The sequence below is a fragment of the Dipodomys spectabilis genome, unplaced genomic scaffold (assembly GCF_019054845.1).
Source record: "Dipodomys spectabilis isolate Male_0828 unplaced genomic scaffold, ASM1905484v1 ptg000544l, whole genome shotgun sequence".
Classification (NCBI taxonomy): Eukaryota; Metazoa; Chordata; class Mammalia; order Rodentia; family Heteromyidae; genus Dipodomys; species Dipodomys spectabilis.
In genome coordinates this window covers 252,184-265,947 of record NW_024871221.1, presented here as the reverse complement: position 1 = coordinate 265,947, position 13,764 = coordinate 252,184, and the positions used below count along the sequence as shown (strand labels likewise).

The 13,764-nt window shown below is 60.4% G+C and overlaps 1 protein-coding gene across 2 annotated transcripts in view; it reads right to left on the bottom strand.

The window, feature by feature from the left end:
- The window catches only part of Shank2 (SH3 and multiple ankyrin repeat domains 2), a 289,122-nt gene that overhangs the window by 104,183 nt on the left and 171,175 nt on the right, over positions 1–13,764 (bottom strand). For both annotated transcript variants that reach the window (XM_042670380.1, XM_042670381.1), the window contains exons 14-15: positions 10,439–10,521; positions 8,867–8,991 (exon numbers count right to left, since the gene is read on the bottom strand). In XM_042670380.1, the coding sequence (XP_042526314.1) occupies positions 8,867–8,991; positions 10,439–10,521 (208 nt within the window). The remainder of the gene's footprint in view (positions 1–8,866; positions 8,992–10,438; positions 10,522–13,764) is intronic.

The following is a 13,764-nucleotide window of genomic DNA, read 5'->3' as shown; positions in this document are numbered from 1 at the left end:
TCAGCGGTGGAGGGCCTCTGTGACCAGTGTCAGACCTTGAGTTCAAACTCCATTATCGCAAAATAAAATCACACCTGAAGGATGCATCCTGCTGAGCCAGGACTTGCCCCGAACACCACCAGATACAGCGCAGGCGACAGTTCCCTGCTGTGCCCTGGCAGGCAGCCTGGACGCTCTGGGACTCAGTTTCCTCATCTGCAAGATGGGGTCACCAACATCTGAGTGTCCATGATGGAACACACTCCCAGGCGCTGCCCCGGGAGACAGGTGTGGGCCAGCCGCCCCACCCAGGAGGGGTACCTGACGCCAGACAGGACCCGCCGAGCGCCCGCAGAGGCCTCCCTGAGAAGTTCCCTGCACAGAGGCCACAGGTGCTGGGTCATGTCTGCCCTCAGACTCCCTCAGGGAGGAGATTCCCTCCATGGTGATCAGCACTGTCATGAAGTAATGAGCCAGGGACACCCAGATGGGCGGGAGTGCCGGGGAGGAGGTGGGGGGAGGCTGGAGGAGGCTCCATCCCCCCAGCACCCAGGGATTCGGCACCCAGGCAGACAAGCACCCAGGGATTTCAGCATTCAGACAGACTTAGCTCTCTCTGGCATTTCAGAACCCAGGCAGACTCCATGCCTAGGGATTTCAGCACCTAGACAGATCCAACACTTAGGATTTCAGCACCTGGCTAGACCCAGCAACCAGGGATTTCAGCACCTCGGACAGAACCATCACCCAGAGTTTCTCATACACTGGGCAAAAAGCTGGAGCCCAGTGATCTCAGCACCCTGGACAGAGCCAGTAAGCAGAGGGGTTCAGCACGCTGGACAGAGCTCGCCTGCTTGGGCTGGGCCCGGGCCAGCTGCACCCCTGCGGTCCCAGCCCACTCCAGCTGTCCTTACCTGGGGCTCTGCTGGCCTCAGACCGCCCCCAGGCCCCTGCTGAGTGCTCCTGACATCCCCCTCCTCACCAGCTTTCCCTGGCTTCTACCGGCCTTCACTCACCACATCCTGCTGTGTGGCTCCTGGACACGGAGCTCCCTGAGAACTCACGGAGCCCAGACTGTGCTTCCAGCACCTTTTCATTGAGAGATCAGAAGGGGAACGGGCAAGGTGCCCCAGTTCACATGTTCAGAAGAGGCAGAGCGTGGATTCCAGCCCGGGCCACGCTGCCCGGCCTGTGCCCTTGACCGAGGCTCCTCTTCATCTCCCAACCCGGGTGCTGCCATCTGCCCAGCCCACGGAGCTGGGGCACAGCAGCCACGGTCCCCTGAAGTGATTTGGAATCTTTTTTTAGCCTGAAATTGAAATCACTGATGCTTCAAATTAGAACCTCACAGTAAACGAGCCAAGACTTGGGATCTGCCATCGCTGACATCACTAAGCAGCCTGTGTCCACTCTCGCCGGACCCTGCTTGGTCTCCCCGAGAACCGACTGTTCTTACTCTACATGCGGGACGGAGGAACGATTCTCCCCGGGTGGAGAAAGGGATCTGCCGCTCACATGCCCAGCGCCACCCCTCTGAGCAGGGGCTCCTTCCAACCCCTGGAGCAAAGACTGAAGGGATGGGACCCCAGTGTTAGAGCCTGGGGGCGAGGGGCCGGGGGAGGGCCTCAGGGAGCAGAGCCAGGGCCATCCAACCATGGGGACAACCATCAAAACCAGCCAGGACCCCAGGTGAAGAGCCAGGGCCATCCAACCACAGCGATGACCAACAAAACCAGCCAGGACCCCAGGTGAAGGATCTGACCCTGGTGACCCGCTGGTATTTAGTCTTCCACTACTGAATTAAATACCTACAGAAGTGTGGCTGGGGTGGCGAGGTGGGCAGAGATGTAGATTGGCCACCGGGGATGCTGGCAGGACATGGGATGGCCCCTCGTGCTCTTCTTAAAGGGCAAGCAGATAAACTGTCAGCCATGAACCGTAGCTGACACCCGGATGGACAGGGCCCGGGCCCGGGAATGCCACCAAAGGCCCTGGCCATGGTCCTGGGCCAGGCCTCATAGGAGAAGGGAAACTCCAAGATTATGGAAAAGCCAGATCTAGACCAAAACAGCCTTGTAGAAGGCGTGGATGTCTGGGATCACAGCTCAAAGCCCGGTGAGGAGGCGGGCCTGCTTGTGGCCTCCGGGGCTCGAGAGGAGCAGGTGCCAGTCGGTGCCAGCCGATGCCCCTCACACACAAAGACGCCACGCAAGAATGCCCTCTGCAGCAAGTGCTGCCTGGATGCGCCGGACACCTGGTGGGCGTGTGTTGAAACAGTGACAGAAGTCACCATCGCCTGGCACTGTTAGAACTCATTATTGGCTCAGATCAATGATCTGTCCGAGGCCAGACCCCCCCAGGACACTGCAGGACAAGATGACAATCAATGACAAAGGGTGGCTGCGTGTGACCCCAGCGGGCCCTGCCTCCCCTCTGTGTTCGTGGTGAAAGCTGGGGCCCTCGGCTCCTCTTAGGCCATTTGGTCCCCGAACTGTGCATTCTGCCCGCGGGAAGCGGAGCCTCACACAGCAAGGGGGGACCAACGGCAGCCCACCCCAAAGGCTGATGAGGACCGACCGGTCTTCTTCACTCTCCTGCGGGCATCGCTGACCCGGATGGGGGCTGGAGGGAGGGCCTGCCTCCACCCCAGCCAGGCTGGGCGTCAGGGCTCTGAGTCCACTTCGCCGCGAGCCCTGAGAGCTGGGAGCAGCCTGGGAAGGACCCCAGAGAACGCAGGCCCCCCTACTCCACGGTACAGACCGAGATGACAAAACCCATCCTAGGCATCTGTGTCACAAGTGTCTACTATGAGGGAGAAGTAATTAGCACCGGAGCTGGTTCTCAGGGATGAAGGGTATTGCAACCCCCTTTAATTGCCAGGGAAAACCTATTTAAGGAAATTAACACAAACATGAGATCGGCCACTTCAGGGGTACGAAAGCAATCACTAGAACCATGGGGGCCCGTGTGCGGCCCTGCGTCGAGGTTCACAGAGGCCCCAGGAAGACAATTATCACCCAGGAAAGCCTCCTTCCTCAGGGAACGGGGCCACAGCCTGGAGGCACGGGTGCCATGCCCCTGGGCCAGATAGCTGGCTTCGAGGAAATATCTGTCTATCTACAAAGTGAACAACAGACGCAAATTGACACTGCAGACGGTCCAAGACCCAGAGAAAAGGCCAAGGGAAGAAGATTCGTGTGACACCATGTTCCTGGGGGTAACTCTGTCCCCTAAGCCTCCTGTCTGTGCTGTGGTGGGTGCTGGTACTCATGCCCGTAATCCCTGCTACTCAGGAGGGTAAGGTCTGAGATCCCAATTCAAAGCCAGCCTGGGCTGGGAAGTCTCTGAGATTTGTTTGTTTATTTATTTACTTATTTATTTATATTATTGCCAGTCGTGGGGCTTGAACTCAAGGCCTGGGCACTGTCCCTGAGCTGCTTTTTCTTCTTTTGCTCAAGGCTAGCACTCTACCACTTGAGCCGCAGCTCCACTTCTGGCTTTTTCTATGCATGTGGTACTGAGGACTAGAACCCAGAACTTTATGCATGCTAGGCAAGCACTCTACCACTAAGCTACCTTCCCAGCCCAGTCTCTGAGATTTTTATTTTCAATTAACCAGCACAAAGTCACAAGTGTAGCTGTGGCTAAAGTGGTACAGCACCAACCTTGAGAGAAAAAATAAAAAAAGCTAAGGTTCAGGGCCCAGGCCCTGAGTTCAAGCTCCAGTACTGATGCATGCATGGACACACAGGGGCACGGACACATGGGTACACAGACAGACAGACAGACAGACAGACACACACACACACACACACACACACACACACAATCTGCTGCAGGAGCAATTTTAATGCCGACGCCTGCTGCTCGGGAGTCATTCTCCATTTCTCTATTTTATTGCACTGTGGTCTCTGCTTGTTTCTGGAAGGTTCCCTTAGGGTGGAACCCTCCATGTCAGGTCTTCCGGCTCTTGTTACCTAGTGTCACACCACTTGCCATAGAGTTACGAAGCTCACGCCTGTAATCCTAACTATTCAGGAGGTTGAGATCTGAGGAACAAGGTTTAAAGCCAGCCTGGACAAACAAATTCTCAAGACTTGTACCTGCAACTAGCCAGCAAAATAAAAGCAGGAAGTAGAGGCATGGTTCAAGTGCTAGAGTGCCAACAATGACAAAACAAGCTGAGTGAGAGGCTAAGACCCTAAGTTCAAACCTTGATATCAACACAAAAATACCACACCGAACATAAAATAATCCATGGACAATTTAAAATAAACCTGACTGAGATGTGGCTCAAATAGTTTGCCTGGCAAGCATTTAAACATTGTTGCTTAAATCTAGTTCTCTATCACTTGAGCCACAGCCAAAGTTCCATTTCTGTTTTTCTGATGGTTTAGTTGGAGATAAAAATCTCACAAACTTTCTTGCCTAGGCTGGCTTTGAACTGTGATTCTCAGATCTCAGCCTCCTATGTAGCTAGGAAACGCAGCTAGGCTCCCTCTGGTGCCTGGCTTACAGTCCCCCACCCTTCCCCCTCCTGCCACAAGGTCTTACTATGTAGCCTAGGCTAACCTAGAACTCATGTTCCTTCTGCCTCAGCCTCCTGAGTGCTAGGATTACAGATGTGTACCACCATGCTAGGCTACACATCTTAAGTTGTACACATACCATTTTCACCTAGCATGAGGTGAGTCCTCACCCCCAACAAGTAGAGTAATTTAAAACAAAGTGCTAATTTGAAAACACAAGTTGGCACGTTACCCTGCACTGGGTGCAGCACTCGGGCATCTGAGTGTCTGGCGACGGAGTGAGGGAGCCTGGGTCCGGCCCAGCTCGCACGGTAGACGCGGCCTGGCAAGTGATTTGGCGTCTCTGTGCCTCGGCCTCCTCCTCGTAAGATGGGTGGACAGCGGAGGTCGCGTGATCGGGCTGTTGAACAGCTGGACGGCACAGCGTGTGGACACACACGCCCAGCAGCTCCGAGGAAGGACCTGGGCCTCTGGGTGCCGCGCTCCCCCCGCCCCGCCCCGCGCGGGCCTGTGCTGCGCTGCCTTGCTGGCTATTTATTCCCCCTTCCCTTCCCTGTTCTCTTCCCGCCATCCCTGGGATGAACCCAGGGCCCAGCACCGGACGAGTGTTCTGCTGCCGCCGCAGGCAAGCCTCAAGACACAGGACATCGTAGTTTATCAAAGTAACGCAAGGAAAAGCAAACCACACTTCTACCTGGGGAATCTGCAGGAGAAAGAACTTCCTGAGCAGGAGAGGGATTCCACTTCTGCTTCTGTTTAGGAGTTCTCATCAGAGTGCCAAATTAAGAGATTTCAGATGGCAGCTGGGCTTGGGTCTGTGGACCACCGCCGCCCAGCTGTGTCATGAAGGCCCGGGCAGCTGATGGACAGCTCTGTCTCACAGGCCAAGGCCAGTGGTGAGCCCAGCGGAGCGACAGCCAGCTCCTGGCCAGCGCTCACTCTGGAGCTGCCCACGGAGCATGGCAGATTCAGAAATGACCTCTGACCTGTCCAGCCCCGTCTCCACGGCCTGACCAGGACCGCGTGGCCGGACATGGGAGAAGCCCTCAGCAGCAGGCCGACCCTGGAGTTGCTTCTGTCTTGGATTGCCTCCATTTCCCCTCCTGACCAGCTCCTGTAGCCACGCCTCCTCCTCTCCCCCCCAGATGGGGGAGGGGGGATGGGGGGGAGGAGGGCCTTCCTTCCTGTGCCTGGTGGGCGGGGACTCACCTGTATGCAAAGCAGAACAGACAGGAAGGCTATCCCTGCTCCAGTGGCCCCGCCCCCACCCCCGCCCCCAGCCGCTGCCTCTCCAATGGGAAAGCTCCACCTGACCCAACCCAACATCACAGAGGGAAAGAATATGAAGATAAAAGAGAAGCCAGCCTCCAACGACACGACCCACAGGGCTGCGCTCAGCACGCTCAGATGCTGTTGCTGGTCATCTCCCCTCAGCTGAGCAGCACTACCGCCATTCCGATGGCCAGTGTCCCTCACCCACAGGGCCCAGGAGCCCGGCCAGTCCCTGCCCCCACACCGCCAGCACCCCCTCCAATCTCTCGCCAATCTGAAGACACATCTGCAGGAAACTTCACTCAAAGCTCTGGACTGTGGTCAGGGAAGGTGGGGTCCACAGAACAAACTTCCACCCTAGAAAAATCCGACCGGAAGCCTGTGTGGTGGGACGGGCACCATCTTCCGGACACCGGGACAACGTCAGAGATGGAAAAACAAAGTTGTAAAGATGGCGCTGGGAGCCAGTGGCTCACATCTGTCATCCTAGCTACTCAGAAGGCCAAGGTCTGAAGATCACGGTTCAAAGCCATCCCAGGCAGGAAAGTCTGTGAGACTTATCTCTAATGAAGCACCAGAAAACAGGAAGTGGTGCTGCTGTAGCTCAAGTGGTAGAGCACTTGCCCTGAGCTGAAGATCTGAGGGACAGCACCCAGACCCAGAGTTCAAGCCCCATGACCACCACCAACAACAACAAAAAGACACTGATGTCCATGATGACTTTTACAGCCAATGTTCACTTCTGCCAATGTTCACCTGGCCCAAAGGAGCAAGCTGCAGTGTGTGCCCTGGGGAAACAGGCTGACACGCTTCCCAGGGTCTTTCAAACAGCAGAGAGGAAGGCTGGGATGGGTGGGGACCACATGCTGGCTCTCGAGTGGCCTTCCGCACGGAGCCCGCACCTCACGGGGAGCCCGAAACCACACAGACTCTGACTAGGCCCGGGGCACATGAAGACTCAGTTTCCAGTGATCCTTCATGGTTGCCACGGCTCATTGAAAATGCAGAGAGAGATCGCCTGCTTGAAACACACACCCCGGTCAGGCCAGAAATGATTTTAATATTCCAATGGCAAAACTCAGTTGCTAGGAAAATAACTCAACAGGGATTCTCAGTCTTTGATCCAAGCACCGAGTGGAGAATTTCTGAGTCCCCAGAGGCAGCTGGGAGGTGGACAGGAGCAGCCGGGTCCCCCATGAGTCCGTATGTCTGTCTGGGTGGACCTGCTCCCTGTCAGCACACAGCCCAGTAGGCCGGCTGCTCCGGAGGGCGTGGCCAAGGGCCACGGGCAGCTCCGTGTCACCACCGTCTAATGCATCTTGGGGCCACTGCTGGACTGCAGAGGTCCCCCAAATAAAATACCTGCGCCCTGAAGGCAAGCACTTCCATACACCAGTGGTTAGAGGAGGGAACTCCTGATGCTTTACGTTTTCTTGAGGATTTAGTGGGACAGGAGAGTGGGACTCCTCCACCAGCCCAGCCCAGATGAGCGCACGACATCTACCAGCCCCGAGCCAGGGGAACGTGGCCCCCACCGGGCATGGTGCCTCGGTGGTCCCCATTAGTTTCATTGAACCGTTTTACCCGAAAACAACTCAATATGCCCAGCACCAGGGGAGGAGAGAGATTTTAACATCCACCGCTGTCATTTATTATTGAAGACCAAGAGCCAGCACCAGCCTGTTTCTACCTAGTGGACCTCCGGAATTCCCTGTCATCCATAGGCCTCCCATTCAGGCCGTGTCCCATCTGTCTGTCTGTCTGTCTGCCTGCCTGCCTGCCTGTCTCTCTCTCTCTCTCTCTCTCTCACACACACACACACACACACACACACACACACACACACACACACACACACACACACAAGAAAGGGATCTCCATCACAATCGCATCCTACTGGAGATGATTCACACCCCACCTCTACATTTGCATGAGGGTTACAAACCCCCGGCGGAGCTGCAGGGGGGCGCCCCCACCCCCCTGCTCTGCCACTCCAGGTCTGCACCCCACAGTTCCAACAGACAACAACTCCAAGTAGCTCCGGGCTCACCCAACCCAGGCTTCACCTTGGTCAAGAATCACCTGGATGCATCTTCCAGCAAACAGTAGGAGACACAGTGAGACCACACTGCCTCCCCTTGCCCGGCTCACTCTCCCCCACATTGAGGGGGGGTTCCCCTTGCATGTCCATCACCCTTACAAATCCGGGTAAATGCCCCTGGAATCCCAAACCAGGCCCCCGCTGAAGGATCACTGGGCACCATGGGCAGAAATGGCTTCCAGGTCCAGGTCTGCAAGGTCAGATGTGGTCCCGGACACACGTCGGGGTAGGTGCAGGGGGTGGGCCCCCGCAGGACCCCCTCCCTGCTCCCTCCGCCTGAGACACAGGGCCACTCGGGATCGTTTCCCATCTCCAGCACACTCCTGCCTTCTTCTGATTTCCAGAGGGTCACACGTGCCTTCGCCCCGCGAGACCAGAACCACCCTGAACCCGCCTGACGGCGAACCACCCAGATGTGCCACGGGAGTTCCCCTCGTACGCACGGTGGCCGGGGCGTCCACAGCACCCGGGGGATTCTGCAATGAGACACAAGCAGCAGCCACTTTTCAAAGTCACTGCTCTGCCCTCTCCTGCCCAAGATCCACCGTCTCCTGAGCCCGTCGCCCATCCAGCTACGGCAGACCCGCCGGCTCCCAGCCACCAGCTGCGGCCTATGCCAGCAGTCTCTCTCTCTCGCTCTTGGGGCACAGGGACAGGAAATGACCCCTGGTGTCACTGTAGAGCCAAGACACACACATCCACAGATCCCTCCCCCACCAGCCCGCCAGCCCAGCCACGTCTCCTCCGACCCTTCTACTTTGGGACAGACGGCCAAGTTCCATGCACATCTTCTCCTTCCTAAGACTTACAGCCAGAGGCTCACAGACACTCCGAAACACCAGGGCCACGGGCAGCCACAGGGGCGGAGACACCCAGAGTCCCTCCGACACCCCTAAACCTGTGGCGTGGCCGCCACAACCGCGCCTTCCCAGCGGCGCGTCCGCGCTCTCCCCGGGCAGGATGAGCAGAAACACGCGTGTCCTACCTCGATCAGGAAGTCCCCGGTCCTCAGTCCGGCTTGCCACGCCACCCCGCCCTCATCCACGGACTCCAGGTACTGCAGTGCCGGGAAGGCCGGCGTCGGCGTGAACTCCTCGATAGGGGTGTCGGCTGGGGAGACAAGCAGACAGAGGTGTTTTCCAGGTGGGCTGTCCCCCTCCTCACACCACAGGACCCTGGAGGAGGCGGCCCCACACCTGCTGCTGGAGGCAGTGGTCCCGCTGGCTCCTCCTGAGCCGGGCGGCCAGCCGTGCGCAGGGCCATCCCCCCCGCATGCCCCTCGGCCTCCCCACCCAACCCCAGGACAACGTGCTCTGTGGAACAGGTCTGCACGCCTGTCATTTTCTTTAAAAGCATCGGTGACTAAACATTTTTTCAGTTCTAAAAATGGAAAAGTTCCTGCTCATACCACAGGGAGCTGGAGAAACTCCACGCGGAGCCACGGCCTAGGAGACTGGACTAGGAACATGGCTGGAGCAGAAGGCTGACCTGGTGGGTGGCCGCGCGTCTGGGGTCTGCTCTGAGCTCTGGCTGGGTGTGGGGTGGAGGGGGGTTGGGGGGGGGACCGGCTTCCTGCGGCCACACGCTCCGGGCCCAGCCTGAAGGGGGGTGGGGGCTGGACTTCCGCTCCTCGGCAGAGCCAGGCTCGGTTCCAGGCCCACATGGCTTCAAGTACAACTCTAGGGCAAGGTGGGACTTCCTGGCAGTCATGAGGACCGGGGGTGGGTGGGAGAGGCAGAGATGCCCAGGTGGGGAGGGAGAGCCGGGCACACAGGCAGACGTAGGCACGTCCGGGGGGGGGCGAGCTCCCCTCTCCCTCTGGGCAGATCGCTCTGGACGCCCGGAGCTCGGGCAGGCAGGAGGCCATCTCAGAGCAAGGGCAGGGCCCCGACGCAGCCCAGCAGCCCTGAGGTGGGACTTCCACATGGCCGGTCAGCGCCCACGGGGCAGTGTCTCCCTCTCACGGGGGCGATGCCATTTTGTTTTCATTGGCCAGGGAAGCCCCCGGCCCCACCACCCGGACCCCAGAGCCCCCACCGCACAGCCCACTGGGTGTGTGTCACCGGCTCCACACACCTCTGCAAAGTCACCTTACAGAGAGCCACACGGGCGCTGGCCTCCCTGGGCTGAAGCCCCCCTCCCAGAGCGGGGCACCCCCCAACTCCAGGCTGGAGATTCTGGTGTCTGCGCTCTGAAGGCAGCCACAATGTGGTCAGACTAAAGCGTAAGACATGGACGGATTAACTCCATGATTAAAAGAAGTGGGGGGAGAAAGAGCAAGAAAGAGAGGGCAGAGGGAGAGAGTATGAGCCTGTTCCGGGCAATATTGTGGATGGAAAATTAAGAAAATATGCTGAAAGGAAGCCCCAGTGCTTCCTGAGAAAGGCAGGATGCGAGAGATCACGGTTGTCTAGCAACCAAGTGGCCCCAGGAAAATGCCGCTTCACGTTTATCTCCAAGCTGGGAACATGCTTCATACAGGCACACAGGCTCAGGGGCACACGCGGGCACACGCGGGCACACACACGGGCACACACACGCGTCCCGCCGCGCTTACCTTTCGCCCCCCGGAGCACAAACCCGAAGCCCTCATTGTCTTTCTTCTGCAGGACCACCGTCTTCTCCTCGATGATGCAGTCACTGTAGGGAGAATTCCGGGGATAACGACCATTATTGTAACCCGTCATCATTACGGCGGCTGCTCCTCCACCGGGGAGGTTCATCCTCATAGCCAATTAATCACGCCGCTCGCCGGATCCAGGCAGCATGGAGGAGCCTGGGTGGCAGGGAGAGGTGCGGGAGGAGCTGGGGTGGGGGTGGGGGGCTAGCAGGATGGGGGAGCGGGGCACAATGGGATGTGGAGGGGGGGAGCCAGCCGGGGGAAGGACCGGCGCATGCCGGAGGGCCTGCGGGCGGGCGGGCCGCTCAGGGTGCCCGGGGGCCGGCCAGGGCAACGCCGCCCAGCTCCAAGAAGAAAGTAAGTAGCCCCGGTGGCGGCGGCGGCCGCAGCAGCGGCGGAGGGGTGGCGACGGCGCTGCCCCGGCCCGCCTCGGCCAGACGCATCTTCCAGGGACGCAAATGGAATCAGCCAGAGGAGAACTGAGGCGGTGGAAGCTTTGTTTTTCTCTTGGAGGGATGGAAAAAGAAGCCCAGCTCCCTCCGCTGCTGCTCCGTGCACGCAGGAGCTGCTGGCAGGCAGGCAGGCAGGCAGGCAGGCAGGCAGGCAGGCGCGGGGATACAGGACCGGTGTGCAATTCCGCGCCCCCTCCTCCGCGCCAGGGAGCGTGGGGCCCCCACAGTCATCTGACGAGCCCACAGAGCGCCCGGCGCGGCCCGGGCGTCATCCTGTGCTGCCGATCGGCAGGCTGGGTGAGCGGGCGGCGGCGGGAGGGGGGCGGCCGGGCCGCGGCAGGGGGACCTGGGGACTGGGGGGAGGGGGAGGGCCACCTCCCTCAGCACTTCGGCCACATCAGAGCCATCTGATGGCTTGTTGGGGGGGACAAGAATGGTGTGTGTCACCCCTTACCCTGCAACACGGTCTCTTGGCCCCTTGTTCCCCTTTAAAGGAAAGAAATCTGAAACCCCCACTTCACTGCCACCTGCCAAAGTCTCATCTCCTACTAGTGTGCGGGGCCCTCTGCCAATCACCCCTCCCCGCCCCTACCCCCCAGGCACATGGGGGCGGGCTGGAGGAATAGGTGCAGAACATGGCCCCGGAGACAAGGCCAACTGTTACCCTGCCCCGGGCCTTCTGGGTGGCCACTGAAGGGGCAGGAGGAGGCTGGAGGCTGCCTGCCTCCCACCGGGAATCAGAGGCTGCGGGGATGGAGCCGGAAGGGGAGGCAGCAAGGAAGGAGGCAGCGGAACAGGGGGAGGCTTCAGTTTTCTCCAGTGCCTCTCCCAGCATGGAGCCACCAGAGGTGCGAGACACCAGGACCAGAAGAAGCCCCCAGCACCGCCGGCAGCTGCCTCTGGCCCAGAGGGGGAGGGGGAGGCAGCAAGTCCAGGATGACGGCCCCGGCACACGGGGCACCGAGAGGGCCCTGCACAGGGCAGGAGCAGACAGGGCGCCAGCGGGGACAGCGCAGCGTCCCGGGAGGGAACACGCCCGTGACCGCCAGCCAGGGCCGGCCGGGGCGTCAGGAGGCGCCACATCCATCCTGGGGGTCTGGGTAGGCAGAGGGGAGGCTGGGCATCCCGAGCAACACCACCACGCGCAGGCCACGCGGGTGAGCCCTCCCCCACGGCTCAGGATGCGGACGGCGGCCTCTGTGGTCCCCACTGTTCCCCCTCCTCCCCCCGCTAGCCAGCACAGCAAGGACAGACCGCAGCCTCCCGGGGCTGAGTGGTTTGGCGGTGTGGTTGAGAGGGAAAGTCCTCGGGGGCTGTTAGAGACCAAGCCCGGCAGGCAGCCAGGACGGAGCGGGAGACAGGAGCGGGGCGGGCCGGGGCTTCGGGCCCTTCTCTAGGCCCATGCAGCCTGGTGCCACTGTGCCCTCCCTGGCCCTGTGGCCCCCGTGGGCCAGGCTTCCCAGGCCTCTTTATGGTGGATGTGGACTGCCCATCACCAGAAGCCAGGGCTTCGGTCAGCCGCCTTGAGACTCTTCCTCTGAGTAGCTGCCCACCTGAAGGGTCCTGAGCCTGCTGTCCTCCTCTGGGGGACCGGTGGGTGGTGACACCCACTTCTGCCCGCCTTGGGGTCAGCCCATCGCGTGCTCCCAAAGCCGGTCCCTCCCCTCCCCTCTGAACCTGACGGCGCGGACCCTGCGTCCCACGCTGGCCCGGGCCATCTCCTGCCAGTGAGGGCCCCGCACGGGTGACAGCGGGAGCGGGGGGGAGGGGCACCTGCCCACACCGGTCTGGGGACCCAACTGAACTTGGTTCAAAGCCCAGTCTTGAAGGTCGCTGTGACCTTCTGAGCTCAGAGTCCACAGAGCAAAATGAGAACCCCAGAGGCCCCTGCCCCCTGGTCCTGCCTGCCCACCTGGCCCGCCCCTTCTTCCTCCCCTACCCCCCCCCCCACTTCTGATGAGGTGAAGAACTGGTGTCTGAATCTACACCCTCCCCTCCTGCCACGCTGCTTCCGTCTGAGGTCCCAGACACATCCTGGGTGCCCTGGATGGAGGCCTACCTCGGAAGCTGAGGGGGAGGGGCCAGCCTGGTCAGGGGTGGGGCCAGCCTGGTCAGGGGTGGGGCCAGCCTGGTCAGGGGAGGGGCCAGCCTGGTCAGGGGAGGGGCCAGCCTGGTCAGGGGAGGGGCCAGCCTGGTCAGTGCTGGGATGGGAACTGACCCTCGTCACGGCCGCCCGCTCCGTGGCCAGCGGTCAGAGGCCCCTGCTGTTCCTATGTGAACGGGGCACCCCGCTCTTCAGCCTGTTACACGGCGGAACGGCCTTCGGGTGCCTGGACCGGAGTTACTGCTCACTGTATGCTCAGATCGGCTGTGTGCTGGAGCCTGGTTCAGGCATTTACCAGCTCGGCCCCTCAGAGACTCAGGTCCCCTGCAAAGAGGGGTGAGGACATCCGAGAGGCGACTGAGCACCAGGAGGCAGCGACCCCCCACGTACAGCCACTCCAAATTCCAGCATACCAACCACACCCCACAGAGGCCACACAGCAGAGAGGAGCTGGGCCGGCTCCGATGGGGCGGGCGGGGTCGAGCGTGGGGACAGCCCAGGGCAGGTGAGGGCAGCACCAAGGGAGGCTACTGCTTGCAGAGCAGACAGGGAGGCGGGAGGCGGGAGGCCGGAGGCTGGGAGGTGGGAGGAGGGAGGCGGGAGGCCAGAGGCAGGGAGGCTGGAGGCTGGGAGGCCTGAGGCAGGGAGGCCAGAGGCTGGGAGGTGGGAGGCCTGAGGCAGGGAGGCCTGAGGCAGGGAGGCGGGAG